The 24852-nt window shown below is 50.4% G+C and overlaps 2 protein-coding genes across 2 annotated transcripts in view; both read right to left on the bottom strand.

The window, feature by feature from the left end:
- Positions 1-12065: 12065 nt before the first annotated feature.
- Positions 12066-13939, bottom strand: LOC140357563 (transmembrane protein 238). The gene is made up of 2 exons (XM_072442088.1): positions 13461-13939; positions 12066-12092 (listed from the first exon to the last, which is right to left on the bottom strand). The coding sequence occupies exons 1-2, from the start codon at positions 13921-13923 to the stop codon at positions 12085-12087; spliced, it is 471 nt and encodes a 156-aa protein (XP_072298189.1). The 5' UTR covers positions 13924-13939; the 3' UTR covers positions 12066-12084.
- A 416-nt stretch (positions 13940-14355) lies between these two features.
- gspt1l (G1 to S phase transition 1, like) overlaps positions 14356-24852 on the bottom strand; it is a 33592-nt gene continuing 23095 nt past the window's right edge. The window contains exons 11-14 of the mRNA XM_072442351.1: positions 18720-18893; positions 17102-17191; positions 15421-15589; positions 14356-14867 (exon numbers count right to left, since the gene is read on the bottom strand). Of these exons, the coding sequence (XP_072298452.1) occupies positions 14815-14867; positions 15421-15589; positions 17102-17191; positions 18720-18893 (486 nt within the window). The 3' untranslated portion in view covers positions 14356-14814. The remainder of the gene's footprint in view (positions 14868-15420; positions 15590-17101; positions 17192-18719; positions 18894-24852) is intronic.

The raw sequence follows: 24852 nt of genomic DNA, 5'->3' as shown, positions 1-24852 counted from the left end.
ATCTTGAAGCCTCTAATCACTCGTTTGAAGACGGTGAGGTAAAGGTTTTAAGCAGTTGAAAGAGGAGTTAAGGAAGCTATTTTTGTTAAAAAAAAAAAGAAAAACCTTCTTTAAACAGAAACGGAGGGCAAAGATTCAATCTTCCTGGTATCTATAATGGTATTCTGAACCCCTGGAGAGGTAGAGGACCAGGACCAGGTCATTTAAATGCTAATCAGGTCCTCAGGGTGAGCCAGGGTCTCACAAAGAGAAAGGGGAGACTAATAGCTCATTAAAGGGTTGAATAGGCTAAGTTTCTGTTGAAACAAACAACTCTTTCTACTTCAGGAAGGCTCCTCCCAATGGGCGGGTCTTACCACAGAACAGTATTAATATCGGAGTTCTCGATCTAAATTCTTTTATTGACAATGACTCTTGGATGAGAGTCGAAACGTCTATTTTTTCTAACTGAGTCCAGATGAAACAACTGAAGCTTTTTCTACAATGGACTTTAACTGGTGCAGTTTCAGTGCTGTGGTGGGCTTTGAACCCTGCTGTGGCGGGCTCTAAACCCTGCTGTGGTGGGCTCTGAACCCTGCTGTGGTGGGCTCTGAACCCTGCTGTGGTGGACTCTGAACCCTGCTGTGGTGGACTCTGAACCCTGCTGTGGTGGACTCTGAACCCTGCTGTGGTGGGCTCTGAACCCTGCTGTGGTGGACTCTGAACCCTGCTGTGGTGGGCTCTAAACCCTGCTGTGGTGGACTCTGAACCCTGCTGTGGTGGGCTCTGGACCCTGCAGTGGTGGGCTCTGAACCCTGCTGTGGTGGGCTCTGAACCCTGCTGTGGTGGGCTCTGAACCCTGCTGTGGTGGAATCTGAACCCTGCTGTGGTGGGCTCTGAACCCTGCTGTGGTGGGCTCTGAATCCTGACTGGAAAACTTCAAATAAGTGATTGAGTTTACTTCACACACTGGCCACAAAACCCTGTTGGATGTTTGTTAAATGTAAAGACTTTAAGCTGTGTCCTGTTCTGATGGGAGTTATGACCCTCTCTTCCTTGGTGCTTCTCTGATTGTCCGTCCTGATCCAACTGTTTTCTGAAGCGTGTATAGACGTCTCCCTCTGTTTGTCCTGTCCCATGTGTCTCCCTTTGTTTGTCCTGTCCCATGTGACTCCCTCTGTTTGTCCTGTCCCATGTGTCTCCCTCTGTTTGTCCTGTCCCTTGTGACTCCCTTTGTTTGTCCTGTCCCATGTGTCTCCCTTTGTTTGTCCTGTCCCATGTGTCTCCCTTTGTTTGTCCTGTCCCATGTGACTCCCTCTGTTTGTCCTGTCCCATGTGTCTCCCTCTGTTTGTCCTGTCCCATGTGACTCCCTCTGTTTGTCCTGTCCCATGTGACTCCCTCTGTTTGTCCTGTCCCATGTGTCTCCCTCTGTTTGTCCTGTCCCATGTGTCTCCCTTTGTTTGTCCTGTCCCATGTGACTCCCTCTGTTTGTCCTGTCCCATGTGTCTCCCTCTGTTTGTCCTGTCCCATGTGACTCCCTCTGTTTGTCCTGTCCCATGTGACTGTCCCAGTCTGCCTGCCACTCTGACTTTGTCTCTGATCTGCTCAAAGGTCCATGAAAGTTTCTGTTTAAAGTGCCTTTAAAGTGTGTTTATCTGCTGCTTCAGGCTCAGCACATAATAGCCACTTCTGTGGCTCCTTTTACCTGAAGTGTGTGGTCTTAGAGCGACATCTACTGGACTGTTTTGAAACTGCAGGTCATTCAAGTCCAGAGCTGTGAGTAACGCGTTAGATTCATGGAATCTATTATATTCAGTTCTTTTCCCAAACTTTTGATGTCTCGAGTTCCCCCAATTCTCTGTCTCCAAAAGCGCCCTAACTACTACTACCGGCCTAAACCCGAGACACTTTAGTAGTAAAGTGTCTTTTATACCATATATTTTACTGTTTTAATTATATTTATGTCAACAATCCTCCAAATGTGTTCTTAATGATGTAGTAAGAACATGTTTTTATTCATGTTTGACTCTATACTTGTCCTCCTCCTCGACTCACATATTGTACAGTGTAACAGTCCTACTCGACTCACATGTTGTACAGTGTAACAGTCCTACTCGACTCACATGTTGTACAGTGTAACAGTCCTACTCGACTCACATGTTGTACAGTGTAACAGTCCTACTCGACTCACATGTTGTACAGTGTAACAGTCCTCCTCGACTCACATATTGTACAGTGTAACAGTCCTACTCGACTCACATGTTGTACAGTGTAACAGTCCTACTCGACTCACATGTTGTACAGTGTAACAGTCCTACTCGACTCACATGTTGTACAGTGTAACAGTCCTACTCGACTCACATGTTGTACAGTGTAACAGTCCTACTCGACTCACATATTGTACAGTTAGATCTACTCCTAATACGACTCTTTACGCTTTACTCTTTACTTTCATTTGTGGCTACTCTACCCACCTATGCAAAGCCACAATACTGCACATGTGCAACACCTCAAACCACTGCACCACCAGTTTGAAGCTTTGGTGAGAGAGGCCGGAGAACAACTTTGTGAAGTGTTCCTGGCTCCAGCAGAGGGCGCTCTTTCTTTTGGAGGTGGACAGTGTGCTCATGCTTCAGAGCCTTAGAACCTTCTGAACCTTCAGAACCTTCAGAACCTTCAGAACCTTTAGAACCTTTAGAACCTTCAGAGCCTTAGAACCTTCTGAACCTTCAGAACCTTCAGAACCTTCAGAACCTTCAGAACCTTTAGAACCTTTAGAACCTTCAGAGCCTTAGAACCTTCTGAACCTTCAGAACCTTCAGAACCTTCAGAACCTTTAGAACCTTCTGAACCTTCTGAACCTTCAGAACCTTCAGAACCTTTAGAACCTTCAGAACCTTCAGAACCTTTAGAACCTTCAGAACCTTTAGAACCTTCTGAACCTTCAGAACCTTCAGAACCTTTAGAACCTTCAGAACCTTTAGAACCTTCAGAACCTTCAGAACCTTTAGAACCTTCTGAACCTTCAGAACCTTTAGAACCTTCAGAACCTTCTGAACCTTCAGAACCTTTAGAACCTTCAGAACCTTCAGAACCTTCTGAACCTTCAGAACCTTTAGAACCTTCAGAACCTTCTGAACCTTCAGAACCTTTAGAACCTTTAGAACCTTCAGAACCTTCAGATCCTTGTGTGAGGAACATAACACTTGTTGTACAAAGAGATGAGATCATAGGGCTGGAGTTGAGCCTTCTTGTGGGCGTGGTTTGTCAGCTGTGGTAAAGGTCAGTCAGGTGTGGTAAAGGTCAGTCAGGTGTGGTAAAGGTCAGTCAGGTGTTGTACCTGATCCTGTCAGAGACACTGAACTGGCCCCGCCCACACTAGAACACACCATGGGCTTCATCAATAATCCAATGTGCTACTGCTTATTTACAAACTGATCAAATCAAATATTGCTATGAGAGATTATATTGCTAGAAATATAGATGAAAAACATTTTTGTTTCTGAGATACACACGTATTATGACATACTTACAGTTACTCATACATACTTTATTACTTACATACATACAATACATACTTCTGATTCATCATTAGAAGACGCTGTCATGTGAAGGGCAAAACATGAAAGAATGAACCACATCCTCCATTTTCAAAGGAGCAGCACAAAATGAGAGAAAACTCATCTTTTCTGAAGAATAAGAAACACTTGTGTTTTGTCACTGTAGATTTCAGAGAAGAAGAAGAAGTAAATGTAACTGACTCTGAATGTTGTGACCTCAGACTATGTCATCACTGGTGTGGCCTAAAGCAGAAGGTGCAGCCTGGTACAGACTGTCACAGGCTGGTACAGCCTGTGACAGTCTGTGACAGTCTGTACCAGCCTGTGACAGTCTGTACCAGCCTGTGACAGTCTGTGACAGTCTGTACCAGCCTGTGACAGCCTGTGACAGCCTGTGACAGCCTGTACAAGCCTGTGACAGTCTGTACCAGCCTGTGACAGTCTGTACCAGCCTGTGACAGTCTGTACCAGCCTGTGACAGCCTGTGACAGCCTGTGACAGCCTGTACAAGCCTGTGACAGTCTGTACCAGCCTGTGACAGTCTGTACCAGCCTGTGACAGCCTGTACCAGTCTGTGACAGTCTGTACCAGCCTGTGACAGCCTGTGACAGCCTGTACAAGCCTGTGACAGCCTGTGACAGCCTGTACCAGTCTGTTACAGTCTGTGACAGCCTGTGACAGCCTGTGACAGCCTGTGACAGCCTGTACAAGCCTGTGACAGCCTGTACCAGTCTGTGACAGTCTGTGACAGCCTGTGACAGTCTGGTGACAGCCTGTGACAGTCTGTACCAGCCTGTGACAGTCTGTACCAGCCTGTGACAGCCTGTGACAGCCTGTGACAGCCTGTGACAGCCTGTACAAGCCTGTGACAGTCTGTACCAGCCTGTGACAGCCTGTGACAGCCTGTACCAGTCTGTGACAGTCTGTGACAGCCTGTGACAGTCTGGTGACAGCCTGTGACAGTCTGTACCAGCCTGTGACAGCCTGTGACAGCCTGTGACAGTCTGTGACAGCCTGTGACAGTATGTACCAGCCTGTACCAGCCTGTGACAGCCTGTACCAGTCTGTGACAGTCTGTGACAGCCTGTACCAGCCTGTGACAGTCTGTACCAGCCTGTGACAGCCTGTGACAGCCTGTACCAGCCTGTGACAGCCTGTACCAGTCTGTGACAGTCTGTGACAGCCTGTACCAGCCTGTGACAGTCTGTACCAGCCTGTGACAGCCTGTGACAGCCTGTGACAGCCTGTACCAGCCTGTGACAGCCTGTGACAGTCTGTACCAGCCTGTACCAGCCTGTGACAGCCTGTACCAGCCTGTGACAGTCTGTGACAGCATGTACCAGCCTGTGACAGCCTGTACCAGTCTGTGACAGTCTGTGACAGTCTGTGACAGCCTGTGACAGCCTGTGACAGCCTGTGACAGCCTGTACCAGCCTGTGACAGTCTGTGACAGTCTGTACCAGCCTGTGACAGCCTGTGACAGTCTGTACCAGCCTGTGACAGCCTGTGACAGTCTGTACCAGCCTGTGACAGTCTGTACCAGCCTGTACCAGCCTGTGAAAGTCTGTACCAGCCTGTGACAGCCTGTGACAGCCTGTACCAGCCTGTGAAAGTCTGTACCAGCCTGTGACAGCCTGTGACAGCCTGTGACAGTCTGTACCAGCCTGTACCAGCCTGTGACAGCCTGTGACAGCCTGTGACAGACTGTGACAGTCTGTACCAGCCTGTGACAGCCTGTACCAGCCTGTACCAGTCTGTGACAGTCTGTGACAGCCTGTGACAGCCTGCACCAGCCTGTACCAGCCTGTGACAGCCTGTGACAGTCTGTGACAGCCTGTACCAGCCTGTGACAGTCTGTACCAGCCTGTGACAGTCTGTACCAGCCTGTACCAGCCTGTGACAGCCTGTGACAGCTTGTGACAGCCTGTACCAGCCTGTGACAGTCTGTACCAGCCTGTGACAGCCTGTGACAGCCTGTACCAGTCTGTGACAGTCTGTGACAGCCTGTGACAGCCTGTGACAGCCTGTGACAGCCTGTACCAGCCTGTGACAGTCTGTACCAGCCTGTGACAGTCTATACCAGCCTGTGACAGCCTGTACCAGTCTGTCACAGTCTGTGACAGCCTGTACCAGCCTGTGACAGTCTGTACCAGCCTGTGACAGCCTGTGACAGCCTGTACCAGCCTGTGACAGCCTGTACCAGCCTGTACCAGTCTGTGACAGTCTGTGACAGCCTGTACCAGTCTGTGGCAGCCTGTGACAGCCTGTGACAGCCTGTGACAGCCTGTGACAGCCTGTACCAGCCTGTGACAGTCTGTGACAGTCTGTACCAGCCTGTGACAGCCTGTGACAGTCTGTACCAGCCTGTGACAGCCTGTGACAGCCTGTGACAGCCTGTGACAGCCTGTACCAGCCTGTGACAGCCTGTGACAGCCTGTGACAGCCTGTACCAGCCTGTGACAGCCTGTGACAGTCTGTACCAGCCTGTACCAGCCTGTGACAGCCTGTACCAGCCTGTGACAGTCTGTGACAGCATGTACCAGCCTGTGACAGCCTGTACCAGTCTGTGACAGTCTGTGACAGTCTGTACCAGCCTGTGACAGTCTATACCAGCCTGTGACAGCCTGTACCAGTCTGTGACAGTCTGTGACAGCCTGTACCAGCCTGTGACAGTCTGTACCAGCCTGTGACAGCCTGTGACAGCCTGTACCAGCCTGTGACAGCCTGTACCAGCCTGTACCAGTCTGTGACAGTCTGTGACAGCCTGTACCAGTCTGTGGCAGCCTGTGACAGCCTGTGACAGCCTGTGACAGCCTGTGACAGCCTGTACCAGCCTGTGACAGTCTGTGACAGTCTGTACCAGCCTGTGACAGCCTGTGACAGTCTGTACCAGCCTGTGACAGCCTGTGACAGCCTGTGACAGCCTGTGACAGCCTGTACCAGCCTGTGACAGCCTGTGACAGCCTGTGACAGCCTGTACCAGCCTGTGACAGCCTGTGACAGTCTGTACCAGCCTGTACCAGCCTGTGACAGCCTGTACCAGCCTGTGACAGTCTGTGACAGCATGTACCAGCCTGTGACAGCCTGTACCAGTCTGTGACAGTCTGTGACAGTCTGTGACAGCCTGTGACAGCCTGTGACAGCCTGTGACAGCCTGTACCAGCCTGTGACAGTCTGTGACAGCCTGTACCAGCCTGTGACAGTCTGTACCAGCCTGTGACAGCCTGTGACAGCCTGTACCAGCCTGTGACAGCCTTTACCAGCCTGTACCAGTCTGTGACAGTCTGTGACAGCCTGTACCAGTCTGTGGCAGCCTGTGACAGCCTGTGACAGCCTGTGACAGCCTGTGACAGCCTGTACCAGCCTGTGACAGTCTGTGACAGTCTGTACCAGCCTGTGACAGCCTGTGACAGTCTGTACCAGCCTGTGACAGCCTGTGACAGCCTGTGACAGCCTGTGACAGCCTGTACCAGCCTGTGACAGCCTGTGACAGCCTGTGACAGCCTGTACCAGCCTGTGACAGCCTGTGACAGTCTGTACCAGCCTGTACCAGCCTGTGACAGCCTGTACCAGCCTGTGACAGTCTGTGACAGCATGTACCAGCCTGTGACAGCCTGTACCAGTCTGTGACAGTCTGTGACAGTCTGTGACAGCCTGTGACAGCCTGTGACAGCCTGTGACAGCCTGTACCAGCCTGTGACAGTCTGTGACAGTCTGTACCAGCCTGTGACAGCCTGTGACAGTCTGTACCAGCCTGTGACAGCCTGTGACAGTCTGTACCAGCCTGTGACAGTCTGTACCAGCCTGTACCAGCCTGTGAAAGTCTGTACCAGCCTGTGACAGCCTGTGACAGCCTGTACCAGCCTGTGAAAGTCTGTACCAGCCTGTGACAGCCTGTGACAGCCTGTGACAGTCTGTACCAGCCTGTGACAGCCTGTACCAGCCTGTGACAGCCTGTGACAGCCTGTGACAGACTGTGACAGTCTGTACCAGCCTGTGACAGCCTGTACCAGCCTGTACCAGTCTGTGACAGTCTGTGACAGCCTGTGACAGCCTGCACCAGCCTGTACCAGCCTGTGACAGCCTGTGACAGTCTGTGACAGCCTGTACCAGCCTGTGACAGTCTGTACCAGCCTGTGACAGTCTGTACCAGCCTGTACCAGCCTGTGACAGCCTGTGACAGCTTGTGACAGCCTGTACCAGCCTGTGACAGTCTGTACCAGCCTGTGACAGCCTGTGACAGCCTGTACCAGTCTGTGACAGTCTGTGACAGCCTGTGACAGCCTGTGACAGCCTGTGACAGCCTGTACCAGCCTGTGACAGTCTGTACCAGCCTGTGACAGTCTATACCAGCCTGTGACAGCCTGTACCAGTCTGTGACAGTCTGTGACAGCCTGTACCAGCCTGTGACAGTCTGTACCAGCCTGTGACAGCCTGTGACAGCCTGTACCAGCCTGTGACAGCCTGTACCAGCCTGTACCAGTCTGTGACAGTCTGTGACAGCCTGTACCAGTCTGTGGCAGCCTGTGACAGCCTGTGACAGCCTGTGACAGCCTGTGACAGCCTGTACCAGCCTGTGACAGTCTGTGACAGTCTGTACCAGCCTGTGACAGCCTGTGACAGTCTGTACCAGCCTGTGACAGCCTGTGACAGTCTGTACCAGCCTGTGACAGCCTGTGACAGTCTGTACCAGCCTGTGAAAGTCTGTACCAGCCTGTGACAGCCTGTGACAGCCTGTACCAGCCTGTGAAAGTCTGTACCAGCCTGTGACAGCCTGTGACAGCCTGTGACAGTCTGTACCAGCCTGTGACAGCCTGTACCAGCCTGTGACAGCCTGTGACAGCCTGTGACAGACTGTGACAGTCTGTACCAGCCTGTGACAGCCTGTACCAGCCTGTACCAGTCTGTGACAGTCTGTGACAGCCTGTGACAGCCTGCACCAGCCTGTACCAGCCTGTGACAGCCTGTGACAGTCTGTGACAGCCTGTACCAGCCTGTGACAGTCTGTACCAGCCTGTGACAGTCTGTACCAGCCTGTACCAGCCTGTGACAGCCTGTGACAGCCTGTGACAGCCTGTACCAGCCTGTGACAGTCTGTACCAGCCTGTGACAGCCTGTGACAGCCTGTACCAGTCTGTGACAGTCTGTGACAGCCTGTGACAGCCTGTGACAGCCTGTGACAGCCTGTACCAGCCTGTCACAGTCTGTACCAGCCTGTGACAGTCTATACCAGCCTGTGACAGCCTGTGACAGCCTGTGACAGCCTGTACCAGTCTGTGACAGTCTGTGACAGTCTGTGACAGCCTGTGACAGCCTGTACCAGCCTGTGACAGTCTGTACCAGCCTGTGACAGCCTGTGACAGCCTGTACCAGTCTGTGACAGTCTGTGACAGCCTGTGACAGCCTGTACCAGTCTGTGACAGTCTGTGACAGCCTGTGACAGCCTGTGACAGCCTGTGACAGCCTGTGACAGTCTGTACCAGCCTGTGACAGTCTATACCAGCCTGTGACAGCCTGTGACAGCCTGTGACAGCCTGTACCAGTCTGTGACAGCCTGTGACAGCCTGTGACAGCCTGTACCAGTCTGTGACAGTCTGTACCAGCCTGTGACAGCCTGTACCAGCCTGTGACAGTCTGTACCAGCCTGTGACAGCCTGTGACAGCCTGTACCAGCCTGTGACAATCTGTACCAGCCTGTGACAGCCTGTGACAGTCTGTACCAGCCTGTGACAGCCTGTGACAGTCTGTACCAGCCTGTCACAGCCTGTACCAGCCTGTGACAGTCTGTACCAGCCTGTGACAGCCTGTGACAGTCTGTACCAGCCTGTGACAGCCTGTGACAGCCTGTGACAGTCTGTACCAGCCTGTGACAGTCTGTACCAGCCTGTGACAGCCTGTGACAGCCTGTGACAATCTGTGACAGTCTGTGACAGCCTGTGACAGCCTGTGACAGCCTGTGACAGTCTGTGACAGCCTGTGACAGCCTGTGACAGCCTGTGACAGCCTGTGACAGTCTTTACCAGCCTGTGACAGCCTGTGACAGCCTGTGGCAGTCTGTACCAGCCTGTGGCAGCCTGTGACAGCCTGTGACAGCCTGTGACAGTCTGTGACAGTCTGTACCAGCCTGTGACAGCCTGTGACAGCCTGTGGCAGTCTGTACCAGCCTGTGGCAGCCTGTGACAGCCTGTGACAGCCTGTGACAGCCTGTGACAGTCTGTACCAGCCTGTGACAGCCTGTGACAGTCTGTACCAGCCTGTCACAGCCTGTACCAGCCTGTGACAGTCTGTACCAGCCTGTGACAGCCTGTGACAGTCTGTACCAGCCTGTGACAGCCTGTGACAGTCTGTACCAGCCTGTGACAGTCTGTACCAGCCTGTGACAGCCTGTGACAGCCTGTGACAATCTGTGACAGTCTGTGACAGCCTGTGACAGCCTGTGACAGCCTGTGACAGTCTGTGACAGCCTGTGACAGCCTGTGACAGCCTGTGAGAGTCTGTACCAGCCTGTGACAGCCTGTGACAGCCTGTGACAGCCTGTGACAGCCTGTGACAGTCTTTACCAGCCTGTGACAGCCTGTGACAGCCTGTGGCAGTCTGTACCAGCCTGTGACAGCCTGTGACAGCCTGTGGCAGTCTGTACCAGCCTGTGGCAGCCTGTGACAGCCTGTGACAGCCTGTGACAGTCTGTGACAGTCTGTACCAGCCTGTGACAGCCTGTGACAGCCTGTGGCAGTCTGTACCAGCCTGTGGCAGCCTGTGACAGCCTGTGACAGCCTGTGACAGCCTGTGACAGTCTGTGACAGTCTGTACCAGCCTGTGACAGCCTGTGACAGCCTGTGGCAGTCTGAACCAGCCTGTGGCAGCCTGTGACAGCCTGTGACAGCCTGTGACAGCCTGTGACAGCCTGTACCAGTCTGTGACAGCCTGTGACAGCCTGTGACAGCCTGTGACAGCCTGTGGCAGTCTGTACCAGCCTGTGGCAGCCTGTGACAGCCTGTGACAGCCTGTGACAGTCTGTGACAGTCTGTACCAGCCTGTGACAGCCTGTGACAGCCTGTGGCAGTCTGTACCAGCCTGTGGCAGCCTGTGACAGCCTGTGACAGCCTGTGACAGCCTGTGACAGTCTGTGACAGTCTGTACCAGCCTGTGACAGCCTGTGACAGCCTGTGGCAGTCTGAACCAGCCTGTGGCAGCCTGTGGCAGCCTGTGACAGCCTGTGACAGCCAAGACCTGCAGTCAACAGTGTGTGGTTCTGGGTGCGTGTGGCCCCTGTCACACCGCCCCTGTCACACTACACCTGTCAAACCGCCCCGTCACACTACACCTGTCACACTACACCTGTCACACTACACCTGTCACACCGCCCCGGTCACTGTGCCCCTGGAGTTACAGTATTTCCAAAACTCAATTTCCAAGTACATTTTGGCTGTCGCTGTCAGACAATATCTGCATGAATCATTTCAGCAGCATTTGACCTGATCTCCCTCTGGTCCATGAACTCCCATTTACAGGAAAACAAAAGCACAGATTTGACTCGTCCTGCACTGTCCAGACTCAAAGTGAAACAAGGACAGTCCAGAGTACTTTTACTTTGTTCTTTCATTCAGCATCAGATTCAGTCACTGGCTCATTTTACCTCATGTGGCTCAACTTTGCTGATTTCAGGTCAAATGGGCCACAATGTAAAACTCTTACAATCATGATTTGACCATAAACTGAATATTTTTACTGAATAATTGAAGGAAACACGTGGCTCATTAAAGAATAAACTGATGTGGATGTTCTGGAACGTTCTCCGATGTAAAACTATGATACATATTTAACACATACACCAAACAAGTAGTATAAAGCCCGTCTTATGATATTGTAAAGACAAAATAAATGCATTGACAAAATATATTGATTGATATAAAACACAGAACGAACAATGTGACAAAGAGAAAACAAATGAAACTAAAATCTAGATCACTTTGGTCTGGTTCTTTCTGTGGTTTCTATGCCTTTGTTTTCTCTGCCACAAGTTCTTTCACAAGACCGTTTGTTCTGTTTCCACTGCAGAAGATCTTTGAGCTGCAAAGTCCAGTGCAGCGCTTTATTCACCTCTGTAATCTGCAGTATTTGTGAGCAGTAAAACACGTGATAATGTCGGGCCGTCTGGCAACAAGCGTTTGAATGGTTTGTTCACTCATTAAATGATATGACTCGACTTTGACCTCATAAATCCAGGCCTAATGCAAACTGAGCCTCGGAGTTTCCCTGAAGCAGCTGTGGTGAAGCAGACGGGTCTAAACCAGCTTGTGGAATAAAACAGCACTTAAAAGCTATTCCCATAATAAGCCAGTTATAAACCAGAACTAGACTTTAGATTTAGACTGGACACGAGTTAAAATAACATCTTCAATTTATTATAAAAACAAACGTCAGCAAAATACTAAGGCAATGAGATGAACAGTGTGGATACAGAGGACCAGGACTCAGCACCAGGAACCAGGAACAGAGAACCAGGAACCAGGAACCAGGACTCGGTCAGGACTCAGGACTCGGTCAGGACTCTGCAACCCCAGATCACGGGTCAGTGGACACAGACAGTAATCCATACAATACAAAGTGATATATACATATATAACAGGACACGTGCCCTTTCCTGAACAGTCCAGTGTACAAGGGTCCTGATCCATAGAACTACAACCATCAGAGTGCCACGGGTGTGGGGTCCCAGGTGTGGGGCAGGGTCCCAGGTGTGGGGCAGGGTCACAGGTGTGGGGCAGGGTCACAGGTGTGGGGCAGGGTCACAGGTGTGGGGCAGGGTCACAGGACTCGCGACAAATCTGTGACTTAAAACACGGGGCCCATCCCCTGCGGAGTTCAGAGGGGCCGAGAGGAACTCATAGACTTGTGTTTGAACCTTAAATGACAGAACTTTTGGTCATTCTGTCACGTCAAAAACCAGAATGCAATTTACAACATCTTAGAGTTTCAGATTCAGAGTTTTAGATCCTGGGTGCTGTTCTATACGACGTAATGTGTCACATTTACATAAAACAGATTATTCTAGTCCTTTCACTGCGCGTGTCATATCTGCAAATGACTCATTTCATAATTAAGATAAGATTATTTGTCCCATAATTAGACAAAGAAGTATAATAAAAAAAACAATAACTTACAAAAACATCCCAGGAAAGTTATTTGACTCTTAATAAAAATAGAGTAAGGTTTGTTATTTGAATTGAAGTTTTCATTCCATCTTTGAATAATGAGCCGACATTTACAAAACAAAACCCATTATCACCAACATTTTAAACCTGCTGTCTTCATCATTTATAATTTGTTCAAAAGAAGACAAACTCCCAAATGTTCTGGTTCATTAAAGATCAAAACAAAACATGCAGCAGCCAAATATTGTCACAAGATACTTTGAGTTAAAGCTGCTGCTGCTGCTGCATTTTATTATTCTTATTCAAAAGTACCACTTTATTAATATAAATATTAAATATTTTCCACCGGGACTATTCACCAAACCGTCTGTGTGACGTCCCGTCATGTGCTGTCCGGCCTGAACCAGCCCGGGACACGCTTTATGACAAATGTGTTCAATGATAAACTAGACTGGAACATGAACAGATTAATAAACATACCTCTTCAAGACTACACCCGCGCCCCTGCACCTGCCCCGCGCCCCTGCACCTGCCCCGCGCCCCTGCCCAACAAATATATGAGGCTAAACTAAAGAGTCCAGTGTTCCGAAAGTGTTGAAACGCTGTGAATGATTAACAGAGATAACGCCGGAGGAGGAAGCAGTGTGGCAGTCTTTAGAGGGCCACAGGGGCCAGCGGGGCCCTCAACACTGCTGAGCTTCATCATTCAGTGGTCACTTAAACGCAGGACCGTTCACTGTGCGGTCACGTCAGACACGCGCTCACCTGCGCTCATGTGGGCCGCGTCTGTGGCGCGCTCGCGCTTCGTTGTCACCGTTTCCATGCCAACACACCCCGGTGCTGCCTGCCGTGCTGTCGGCTCGTGCGCGCGGCCGCTCCTCCTGAACGACGCCCGCACGGTGCCGGACACGCGGCTGGACACGCGGCGCACCGCGCCCCCCAGCGCGCCTAGCGCGCCGCCGCCGCCGCCGCCGCCGCGCTTCTTCGGCTGCAGCCCCACGTCGTCCTGCAGCTCGGCCGGAGGAACCTCGATGTTCCCCGAGTACCAGAAGACCCACCACACCAGGCTGAGGAAGATGAGGATGGCGCCCGCGTAGATGAGCAGGTCGTAGAAGAACACGTTCACAAAGACCCCCAGGAGCAGCACCAGGAGCCCCAGCACGTCAAACACCACCGCGAGCCAGAAGCAGCAGGCGCAGCGGCCCAGGCCCCGGTACACCGGCTCCATACCGCGCTCCAGTGCGCACGACACAGAGGCCGACCTGCGGCAGGTGAGGCCGGAGGAGGGGCCTGTGCCGGGGGGAGGGTTCACCTGAAGCCCCGGGATCAGGTGTCTGCACTGACCCGGGCCACAGCTTCTGCCACTCCCACGGGACACTGGAGTGACCAACACACAACAGCTGGTTGGATTTAGAGGACAGAGGCAGTTGTGTTTAAGACCAACACATATGGGTCTTATTCACATTTATTTCATATTATTTCTGTGCAGACAAAACCAAAGTGGACAGGTCACTTCTGAGCAGAGGGGGCATGATTAGAACATGGTTTACACATGGAGACACCTCTGGAGCAGTGGACAGGCCTGCAGTGGTGCACTTGCCCCCCCTGCTGGCCTACAGTTGAACACCTGGGTAAAGACAGTAAATGTAGGCCTGGTTCACAATGTTAGACGTTTATTGTCATAGTTGTTGCTTTAATAACATTTGCACACGCTCGAGCTGAACGCCACACAAACCAAAGTGGGTCAAAGCAAATGGAGACGCTCCGGTCTCACAGGGATTCAAAACATTCTTCTGGAATTTACCGCTCAAAATCATTCTCCAAGCAAAGCTCTGGTCCACATCTGACCGCAGATACAACTACCGTAGGTCAGGGTCATGTATGATAGCACAAAAAGATGGAAGAAATTGGAAATGTAATGTGTTTGTGTGAATGGCATAGCTGAGCTCTCAATATGAGAAAGCCGACTCGTGTGGACTTGTTCTTGGTCTGGTAAAAACGGGTTGGATTTTCCGTGAGTTTGTCTGGTCTCTGACGCAGAGGACGGCGCTCGGACCAGCTCCTGTGTCTCTTCAGCAGAAGAACCAGCAGGAGAACATCAGGAGATCCTGCAGGGCCATCAGTCTCGGTCTGTTATCAGCTTCAGCACCTTCCCGATGGCTATGGTCTTTCCTGAGGAGAACCACAAACACAACACTCAGCGCTGACATTCTCCACTACTAAACCTCCAGATAATCAGAGGTTAGAAGGCCCTTTCAAACAGATGATGTGGCCCAAACACCAACTTACAATGTTTATGACTTTATTTAGGAACAACAGAATTGTGATATGCCATGGCAGGGACCATCAGGGCCCCTCACAGGACCATCACACACTTTAGCTATATCACCTTTAAATCTGGAGCACCTGACTCCTTGTACAGGAGTAGGCTAAATTTGTTTTATCTCTGTAGAATCTTGAGAAATTCAGACCGCTGCACACCGTCTGCGTCCAATAAGAACGTATCTTCTCACTTTTATCCATTCCTGCTGAACTATGATCTAACCCAGGGACAATCACAGACGGCGGCGTATAAAGGTTTGTCACGAGGCCATTAGCATGAGGCGCTAACAGACGCTTTAACCCTGTGTCACAGAACGGTGCAGGACAGGAGAAAATGACTTGGGCACGGTTCAGAAACCCTTGGTTTGGGGCCCCTGCAGTTACAGCTAGGTGCATCGCTCACCTTCGTCCCGCAGGGTGAAGCGGCCCATCTGAGGGAAGTCCTTGAAGGTCTCGAGGCAGATGGTGCCGGCCGTGCGCAGCCGGGCGATGCACACTTGGTCCTGTTTGACGAAGCGCGGCCGCGTGCTGCTCTTCTCTCCCGTCTTTTTGTCCACCAGACAGCACAAGGCCTGTGGACACAGAGCACGGGTCCAACTGACACTCACTACAACACACACTGCTGGACGCTCGGCACTAGATCAGACACTCCTAACTCACGGAAGTCAGAATTCGGAAGTTACAGAATCCAATATGGCGGCCCTCGTGGTGGTCCAGATCACATGCGAGGTACATTTCCTGTCTTGCAGCGTAGAATCTTCAGATTTGTTGTCCCAGCGGTTAAAAACACGGCGTGCGGCGCTCGAGATCCTGTGTTCGACTCGCACTCAAAGTTATTGCAGGATCAAACTTTTTTATATACTTATAGATTAAGATTGTTTTCCCCTTCGTCTCCCAACGAATACAACAATTTAGAGTTATTTATTTTATGGTCAAACACTGTCTTTGAGCAGACTATACTATGTGTGAAGTGGAACAGACTAATGCAATGAAGGGACCGGTCTCAGTCGCCGCCATGTTGGATTCAGATTCAGTCACAGTTTCTTCCTGATTCCGTATATTAACTTGTGGAAACTGTTTATTGTCCGTTATAAAAGTTTTGTAATAAAGAATTTTGACCAAAAACAAAACCAAAAACTTGTGGAATTCTGACTTCCGTGTTCCGAGTTAGGCTTGATCTACTGCTGGACCACACCCACTGCCGGACCACACATTTTTCTCATTGACTTGATGGACACTTGGTGGACGTTCAAATGTACATGGACTTGTTTGTGCAGCTGCAAATGTGTCATTGTGAACCATGTGTGTCCAAATAAACCCAGCAATGTTAAAAGTGCCACGCTCGAAATGTGCTGTCATCAATGCTGAAGGAACTTGTGCAATGTTCAAAGATGCTTCTCTCTCCTGCCTCATTATTCCTCTCAGATCTTGCATTGATGGAGGGAGTGACCACTGCATTGATGGAGGGCGTGACCACTGCATTGATGGAGGGAGTGACCACTGCATTGATGGAGGGAGTGACCACTGCATTGATGGAGGGAGTGACCACTGCATTGATGGAGGGAGTGACCACTGCATTGATGGAGGGAGTGACCACTGCATTGATGGAGGGAGTGACCACTGCATCAGTCGGGTTTAAATAGTGAAAGGTCATTCATTACTTGCAGCCGGAGATGACCCGTTTGCCTAGTTAATATTAAGTGGCCACTTTTTTTTGGTCAGGCACTGTATATTTTCCATAATACTACATGAACAGTACCTGCCCTCAGATATAAAGTGAACTAAATCAAATATAGATGCACTTTCACAGTTGAAAGTGTTTGATGGTGCGTTCAGATATTTGCAGTTCTGACTTGTAAACTCACTGGAACAATCGTACTAGTCAGAATTCCTACTCAGAAGCTGGAGTTGATCAGAGTTACGTGGCATTCACAGCTGCACACGTGCCTCTACACACCGGTTACACTCTACATATTAAATAAAGTTTCAACCATTTCAATTTCCTAATTTGACAATTCATTAGTCCTAGTCCTTCAGGAGGTTCTTGGAGAACAGGCAGTGTCATGGTGGTGCTCGTGCCTCACCGTGATTTCCACCTCCTCGATGCAGGTGTGCACGTGCAGCACTGCGTTATACCCTGGACAGATGATGGACTTGTGCTCGATGATGACGATCTGAAACAAACACAACACCTTCACTCAAATGTTCTCACAAGTGCATTTTATTTTGCTGCATAGTCTATATGCCATTCACATGTTCATTTTAGTTGGACTCTCAATACAAGAATAATGGAAGAAAATCTTTGCTGATTGGAAAAAAGTATCCAAGCCATAAGCAATTGTCTATTGCAAATAAAATGGACACTCTTAAAAAACAAACAGACTTTGATCGTCAGCCAAAAGTCATTCTCAATCTGTGGATCTATTCTGAGGAAGTCCCACCCACCGGGCGGAGCCTCCAGATAAGAGCCTTGTTTATTTTATTGACACAGTTTTGAATTTTGCCTGAAATGTATCTTCTTTGTTACCCTAAGAACTCTGTATTGGGCCATCTGCTGCAGTTCCCTCCCTGAGGGGCGAATGAGGGCTTACACCACCTATTGCAGATAGGACTTACATTTAGGGCTTAAAATAGTTTCAGATAGCGGGGCCCCTCCCACTGCTCATAGCTCCTCAGAAGCACCTCCCAGTTTCCCCATTTAAAAGCAGGACGTCTCTACACTGCTGTGCCATTAGCATCACTTAACAGTGATGCTAATGGCACAGCAGTGTAGAGACGTAGAGCCGTGTAGAGCCTCTACCTAAAGAGCAACTAAAGCAAGTGTTTTCAGTGTGAAGGATGCTCTCAGAGCTCAGGACTATGGAGGAGGTCATAGGGCATATTTAGCATATGTGCTGCAGTCACTTCAGCAGTCTTTGTCAGAAGCTGAAATAATCCAGTGATCTATGAGCTCCTAAAGTCCTAAACCAGTCCTTAAACACGTTTAGGACTGGAGCTTTTTGGACTTTAAGCCTCTGCTTTTCTCCAAGCTTTGAACCCTGCGCTCATTACAACGGTGCGTCTAATTTATAGTTTTACGGGAAAACGGGGGCACTCTAGCAGCAAGCGCAAGCACTTGACACAGTGGAAGAAGACGTCAGTGGACAGTGGTCACTGTCCAAGGAAACGTTTTATTACAATCAGACTCATATTCACAGAGAAATGAGGCTAATGCAGAAGTGAATCTAGACGCGGCTGAACACAAAGCACAAAGACACACGGACATGAGATATACGGGTCTGCAGTTTACAACCTGCTGCATTGAAATGAGGTCAGATTGGTGAGAAAGCCTTTACACGACCGGTCCACCGACACAGGAAACACGTGTTTTGAATGAAAATACAATCTGATCCTTAAAAAGTATATCGGTAACTGATTACTTCATTGGCTAAATACTTTGCAGCGTGGTTCTGTCATGGTAACCATGCTTTGATACGAGTCACAGATTAATCAAGGGCAATTTATGTGAGCAGTTAAAGTGCACACAGGGAACAGCCAAACATGAGACACACAGCGCAGCCATTGGTCAGTAAAAGCTTCTAATGAAAAACCTGGACACGAGCGCAGTCAAAATGGCCTTGAATATGAGGAGTTGTGATATTTGGGGGCAAATGTAGAGAATATAAAGCTGCATGAAACAATGAGGTGTTTCTTGGTTCAAACCTGAGCGTCAAAAACCCGCCCGGAGTGGCACAGGTTGTCCGGGGTGCACAGGATGAAGCCGGGCAGGATTTCCTCCTCCTCGATGCCTTTGAGTCGGATCTTCAGGTTCTCCCCTGGTCCTACGTCATCCGTCTCCACCTCGTCTGAGAGCAGGCCCAGCACCTCCACTACGTGCTGTGGCAGAGACAGTCACAGGTCAGAGGTCGGAGTGTGAGGCCGAGCTGGGTATTGCCTAGTACTTTGCCACAACTTGATACGAGAAGTGTCCTGATACATGGAACATCCATCACATGGTGTACAGCATGAGCCAATGAAACGCGCCCCACTCGTGTGTCCTGTCTGTGTGTGTGTGTGTGTGTGTCCTCTATGTGTGTGTGTGTGTGTCCTCTATGTGTGTGTGTGTGTGTGTGTCCTCTATGTGTGTGTGTGTGTGTGTGTGTCCTCTCTGTGTGTGTGTGTGTGTCCTCTCTGTGTGTGTGTGTGTCCTCTATGTGTGTGTGTCCTCTCTGTGTGTGTGTGTGTCCTCTCTGTGTGTGTGTGTGTCCTCTCTGTGTGTGTGTGTGTGTCCTCTATGTGTGTGTGTGTGTCCTCTATGTGTGTGTGTGTGTCCTCTATGTGTGTGTGTGTGTCCTCTATGTGTGTGTGTGTGTGTGTCCTCTATGTGTGTGTGTGTGTGTGTGTCCTCTATGTGTGTGTGTGTGTCCTCTATGTGTGTGTGTGTGTCCTCTATGTGTGTGTGTGTGTGTCCTCTATGTGTGTGTGTGTGTGTGTGTGTGTCCTCTGTGTGTCTGTGTGTCCTCTATGTGTGTGTGTGTGTGTCCTCTATGTGTGTGTGTGTGTGTGTCCTCTATGTGTGTGTGTGTGTGTGTGTGTGTCCTCTATGTGTGCGTGTGTCCTCTATGTGTGTGTGTCCTCTATGTGTGTGTGTGTGTCCTCTATGTGTGTGTGTGTGTCCTCTATGTGTGTGTGTGTGTCCTCTATGTGTATGTGTGTCCTCTATGTGTGTGTGTGTGTCCTCTATGTGTGTGTGTGTGTCCTCTATGTGTGTGTGTGTGTCCTCTCTGTGTGTGTGTGTGTGTGTGTGTCCTCTCTGTGTGTGTGTGTGTGTGTGCTCTATGTGTGTGTGTGTGTGTGTCCTCTATGTGTGTGTGTGTCCTCTATGTGTGTGTGTGTCCTCTATGTGTGTGTGTGTGTGTGTGTGTGTCCTCTATGTGTGTGTGTGTGTCCTCTATGTGTGTGTGTGTGTGTCCTCTATGTGTGTGTGTGTGTCCTCTATGTGTGTGTGTGTGTGTCCTCTATGTGTGTGTGTGTGTGTCCTCTATGTGTGTGTGTGTCCTCTCTCTCTGTGTGTGTGTGTGTCCTCTCTCTCTGTGTGTGTGTGTGTGTCCTCTGTGTGTGTGTGTGTCCTCTATGTGTGTGTGTGTGTGTGTGTCCTCTATGTGTGTGTGTGTGTGTCCTCTATGTGTGTGTGTGTGTGTGTCCTCTCTGTGTGTGTCCTCTCTGTGTGTGTGTGTGTCCTCTCTGTGTGTGTGTGTCCTCTGTGTGTGTGTGTCCTCTCTGTGTGTGTCCTCTGTGTTGTGTGTGTGTGTGTCCTCTATGTGTGTGTGTGTGTGTGTCCTCTCTGTGTGTGTGTGTGTCCTCTCTGTGTGTGTGTGTGTGTCCTCTCTGTGTGTGTGTGTGTGTCCTCTCTGTGTGTGTGTCCTCTCTGTGTGTGTGTGTGTGTCCTCTATGTGTGTGTGTGTGTGTGTGTGTGTCCTCTCTGTGTGTGTCCTCTGTGTGTGTGTGTGTGTCCTCTCTGTGTGTGTGTGTGTGTGTGTCCTCTCTCTGTGTGTGTCCTCTCTCTGTGTGTGTGTGTGTGTGTCCTCTCTGTGTGTGTGTCCTCTCTCTGTGTGTGTGTGTGTGTCCTCTCTGTGTGTGTGTGTGTGTCCTCTCTGTGTGTGTGTGTGTGTGTGTCCTCTGTGTGTGTGTGTGTGTGTGTGTCCTCTCTGTGTGTGTGTGTTCTCTGTGTGTGTGTGTGTGTGTCCTCTCTGTGTGTGTGTGTTTGTGTGTCCTCTATGTGTGTGTGTGTGTGTCCTCTCTGTGTGTGTGTGTGTGTCCTCTCTGTGTGTGTGTGTGTGTCCTCTATGTGTGTGTGTGTGTGTGTGTCCTCTATGTGTGTGTCCTCTATGTGTGTGTGTGTGTCTGTCCTCTATGTGTGTGTGTGTGTCCTCTATGTGTGTGTGTGTGTGTCCTCTGTGTGTGTGTGTGTGTCCTCTATGTGTGTGTGTGTGTGTGTGTCCTCTATGTGTGTGTGTGTGTGTGTGTCCTCTATGTATGTGTGTGTGTGTCCTCTATGTGTGTGTGTGTGTGTGTCCTCTATGTGTGTGTGTGTGTCCTCTATGTGTGTGTGTGTGTCCTCTATGTATGTGTGTGTGTCCTCTATGTATGTGTGTGTGTGTGTCCTCTATGTATGTGTGTCCTCTATGTGTGTGTGTGTGTGTCCTCTATGTGTGTGTGTGTGTCCTCTATGTGTGTGTGTGTGTGTGTTCTCTATGTGTGTGTGTGTGTGTGTGTGTGTGTGTCCTCTATGTGTGTGTGTGTGTGTGTCCTCTATGTGTGTGTGTGTGTGTCCTCTATGTGTGTGTGTGTGTGTCCTCTATGTGTGTGTGTGTGTGTCCTCTATGTGTGTGTGTGTGTCCTCTATGTGTGTGTGTGTGTCCTCTATGTGTGTGTGTGTGTCCTCTATGTGTGTCCTCTATGTGTGTGTGCGCGTGTCTCCTCCGTGTGTGCGCGTTTGTCTCCTCCGTGTGTGCGTTTGTCTCCTCCGTGTGTGCGCGTGTCTCCTCCGTGTGTGCGCGTGTCTCCTCCGTGTGTGCGCGTGTCTCCTCCGTGTGTGCGTTTGTCTCCTCCGTGTGTGTGTGTCCTCCGTGTGTGTGTGTCCTCCGTGTGTGTGTGTCCTCCGTGTGTGTGTGTCCTCCGTGTGTGTGTGTCCTCCGTGTGTGTGTGTCCTCCGTGTGTGTGTGTCCTCCGTGTGTGTGTGTCCTCCGTGTGTGTGTGTCCTCCGTGTGTGTGTGTCCGTCCGTCCGTCCGTGTGTGTGGTGTCCTCTGTGTGTGTGGTGTCCTCTGTGTGTGTGGTGTCCTCTGTGTGTGTGGTGTCCTCTGTGTGTGTGGTGCCCTCTGTGTGTGTGTGTGTCCTCTGTGTGTGTGTGTGTCCTCTGTGTGTGTGTGTGTCCTCTGTGTGTGTGTGTGTCCTCTGTGTGTGTGTCCTCTGTGTGTGTGTGTGTGTCCTCTATGTGTGTGTGTGTGTGTCCTCTATGTGTGTGTGTGTGTGTGTCCTCTCTGTGTGTGTGTGTGTGTGTCCTCTCTGTGTGTGTGTGTGTGTCCTCTATGTGTGTGTGTGTGTGTGTCCTCTATGTGTGTGTGTGTCCTCTATGTGTGTGTGTGTGTCCTCTATGTGTGTGTGTGTGTCCTCTATGTGTGTGTGTCCTCTCTGTGTGTGTGTCCTCTCTGTGTGTGTGTGTGTGTCCTCTCTGTGTGTGTGTGTGTGTCCTCTATGTGTGTGTGTGTGTGTCCTCTATGTGTGTGTGTGTGTGTGTGTCCTCTATGTGTGTGTGTGTGTCCTCTATGTGTGTGTGTCCTCTATGTGTGTGTGTCCTCTATGTGTGTGTGTGTGTCCTCTATGTGTGTGTCCTCTATGTGTGTGTGTGTGTCCTCTATGTGTGTGTGTGTGTGTGTGTGTCCTCTATGTATGTGTGTGTGTCCTCTATGTATGTGTGTGTGTCCTCTATGTATGTGTGTGTGTGTCCTCTATGTATGTGTGTGTGTGTGTGTCCTCTATATGTGTGTGTGTGTCCTCTGTGTGTGTGTGTGTGTGTCCTCTGTGTGTGGGTGTGTGTGTCCTCTATGTGTGTGTGTCCTCTATGTGTGTGTGTGTGTCCTCTGTGTGTGTGTCCTCTATGTGTGTGTGTCCTCTATGTATGTGTGTGTGTGTCCTCTATGTATGTGTGTGTGTGTCCTCTATGTATGTGTGTGTGTGTGTCCTCTATGTATGTGTGTGTGTGTGTGTCCTCTATGTATGTGTGTGTGTGTGTGTCCTCTATGTATGTGTGTGTGTGTGTCCTCTATGTATGTGTGTGTGTGTGTCCTCTATGTATGTGTGTGTGTGTGTCCTCTATATGTGTGTGTGTGTCCTCTGTGTGTGGGTGTGTGTGTGTGTCCTCTGTGTGTGGGTGTGTGTGTGTGTCCTCTATGTGTGTGTGTGTGTGTGTCCTCTATGTGTGTGTGTCCTCTATGTGTGTGTCCTCTATGTGTGTGTGCGCGTGTCTCCTCCGTGTGTGCGCGTGTCTCCTCCGTGTGTGCGCGTGTCTCCTCCGTGTGTGCGCGTGTCTCCTCCGTGTGTGCGCGTGTCTCCTCCGTGTGTGCGCGTGTCTCCTCCGTGTGTGTGTGTGTGTGTGTCCTCCGTGTGTGTGTGTCCGTCCGTCCGTCCTCTGTGTGTGTGTGGTGTCCTCTGTGTGTGTGTGGTGTCCTCTGTGTGTGTGTGGTGTCCTCTGTGTGTGTGTGGTGTCCTCTGTGTGTGTGTGGTGTCCTCTGTGTGTGTGTGGTGTCCTCTGTGTGTGTGTGGTGTCCTCTGTGTGTGTGTGGTGTCCTCTGTGTGTGTGTGGTGTCCTCTGTGTGTGTGTGGTGTCCTCTGTGTGTGTGTGGTGTCCTCTGTGTGTGTGTGGTGTCCTCTGTGTGTGTGTGTGATGTCCTCTGTGTGTGTGTGTGATGTCCTCTGTGTGTGTGTGTGTCCTCTGTGTGTGTGTGTGTCCTCAGAGTGTGTGTGTGTCCTCTGTGTGTGTGTGTGTGTCCTCTGTGTGTGTGTGTGTCCTCTGTGTGTGTGTCTGTGTCCTCTGTGTGTGTGTCTGTGTCCTCTGTGTGTGTGTCTGTGTCCTCTGTGTGTGTGTGTGTGTGTCATCTGTGTGTGTGTGTGTCCTCTGTGTCTGTGTGTGTCCTCTGTGTCTGTGTGTGTCCTCTGTGTCTGTGTCCTCTGTGTGTCTGTCTGTGTGTGTCCTCTGTGTGTGTGTGTCCTCTGTGTGTGTGTGTCCTCTGTGTGTGTGTGTATTTGTGTGTGTCCTCTGTGTGTGTGTGTCCTCTGTGTGTGTGTGTGTCCTCTGTGTGTGTGTGTGTGTCCTCTGTGTGTGTGTGTGTGTGTCCTCTATGTGTGTGTGTGTGTGTGTGTCCTCTATGTGTGTGTGTGTGTCCTCTATGTGTGTGTGTGTGTCCTCTATGTGTGTGTGTGTGTCCTCTGTGTGTGTGTGTGTGTGTCCTCTCTGTGTGTGTGTGTGTGTGTGTGCTCTATGTGTGTGTGTGTGTGTGTCCTCTATGTGTGTGTGTGTCCTCTATGTGTGTGTGTGTCCTCTATGTGTGTGTGTGTGTGTGTGTGTGTCCTCTATGTGTGTGTGTGTCCTCTATGTGTGTGTGTGTGTGTCCTCTATGTGTGTGTGTGTGTGTCCTCTATGTGTGTGTGTGTGTCCTCTATGTGTGTGTCCTCTATGTGTGTCCTCTATGTGTGTGTGTGTGTCCTCTATGTGTGTGTGTGTGTGTCCTTTATGTGTGTGTGTGTGTCCTCTATGTGTGTGTGTGTGTGTCCTCTCTCTCTGTGTGTGTGTGTGTCCTCTCTCTGTGTGTGTGTGTGTGTGTCCTCTGTGTGTGTGTGTCCTCTATGTGTGTGTGTGTGTGTGTGTCCTCTATGTGTGTGTGTGTGTGTGTGTCCTCTCTGTGTGTGTCCTCTCTGTGTGTGTGTGTGTCCTCTCTGTGTGTGTGTGTCCTCTCTGTGTGTGTGTGTCCTCTCTGTGTGTGTCCTCTGTGTTGTGTGTGTGTGTGTCCTCTATGTGTGTGTGTGTGTGTGTCCTCTCTGTGTGTGTGTGTGTCCTCTCTGTGTGTGTGTGTGTGTCCTCTCTGTGTGTGTGTCCTCTCTGTGTGTGTGTGTGTGTCCTCTATGTGTGTGTGTGTGTGTGTGTGTGTGTCCTCTCTGTGTGTGTCCTCTGTGTGTGTGTGTGTGTCCTCTGTGTGTGTGTGTGTGTGTCCTCTCTGTGTGTGTCCTCTCTCTGTGTGTGTGTGTGTCCTCTCTGTGTGTGTGTCCTCTCTCTGTGTGTGTGTGTGTGTCCTCTCTGTG

Source organism: Eucyclogobius newberryi, unplaced genomic scaffold (genome assembly GCF_026437365.1).
Source record: "Eucyclogobius newberryi isolate DKJ021-1_F unplaced genomic scaffold, fEucNew1.0.hap1 SCAF_13, whole genome shotgun sequence".
In the NCBI taxonomy this organism is placed as follows: Eukaryota; Metazoa; Chordata; class Actinopteri; order Gobiiformes; family Gobiidae; genus Eucyclogobius; species Eucyclogobius newberryi.
The sequence above is the reverse complement of the archived record's forward strand: the minus strand, read 5'-3'. Positions and strand labels throughout refer to the sequence as shown.

Coding starts and splice junctions, on each gene's coding strand:
- LOC140357563 (XM_072442088.1), bottom strand. CDS start 13,923: ATGGAGCCGGTGTACCGGGGCCTGGGCCGCTGCGCCTGCTGCTTCTGG.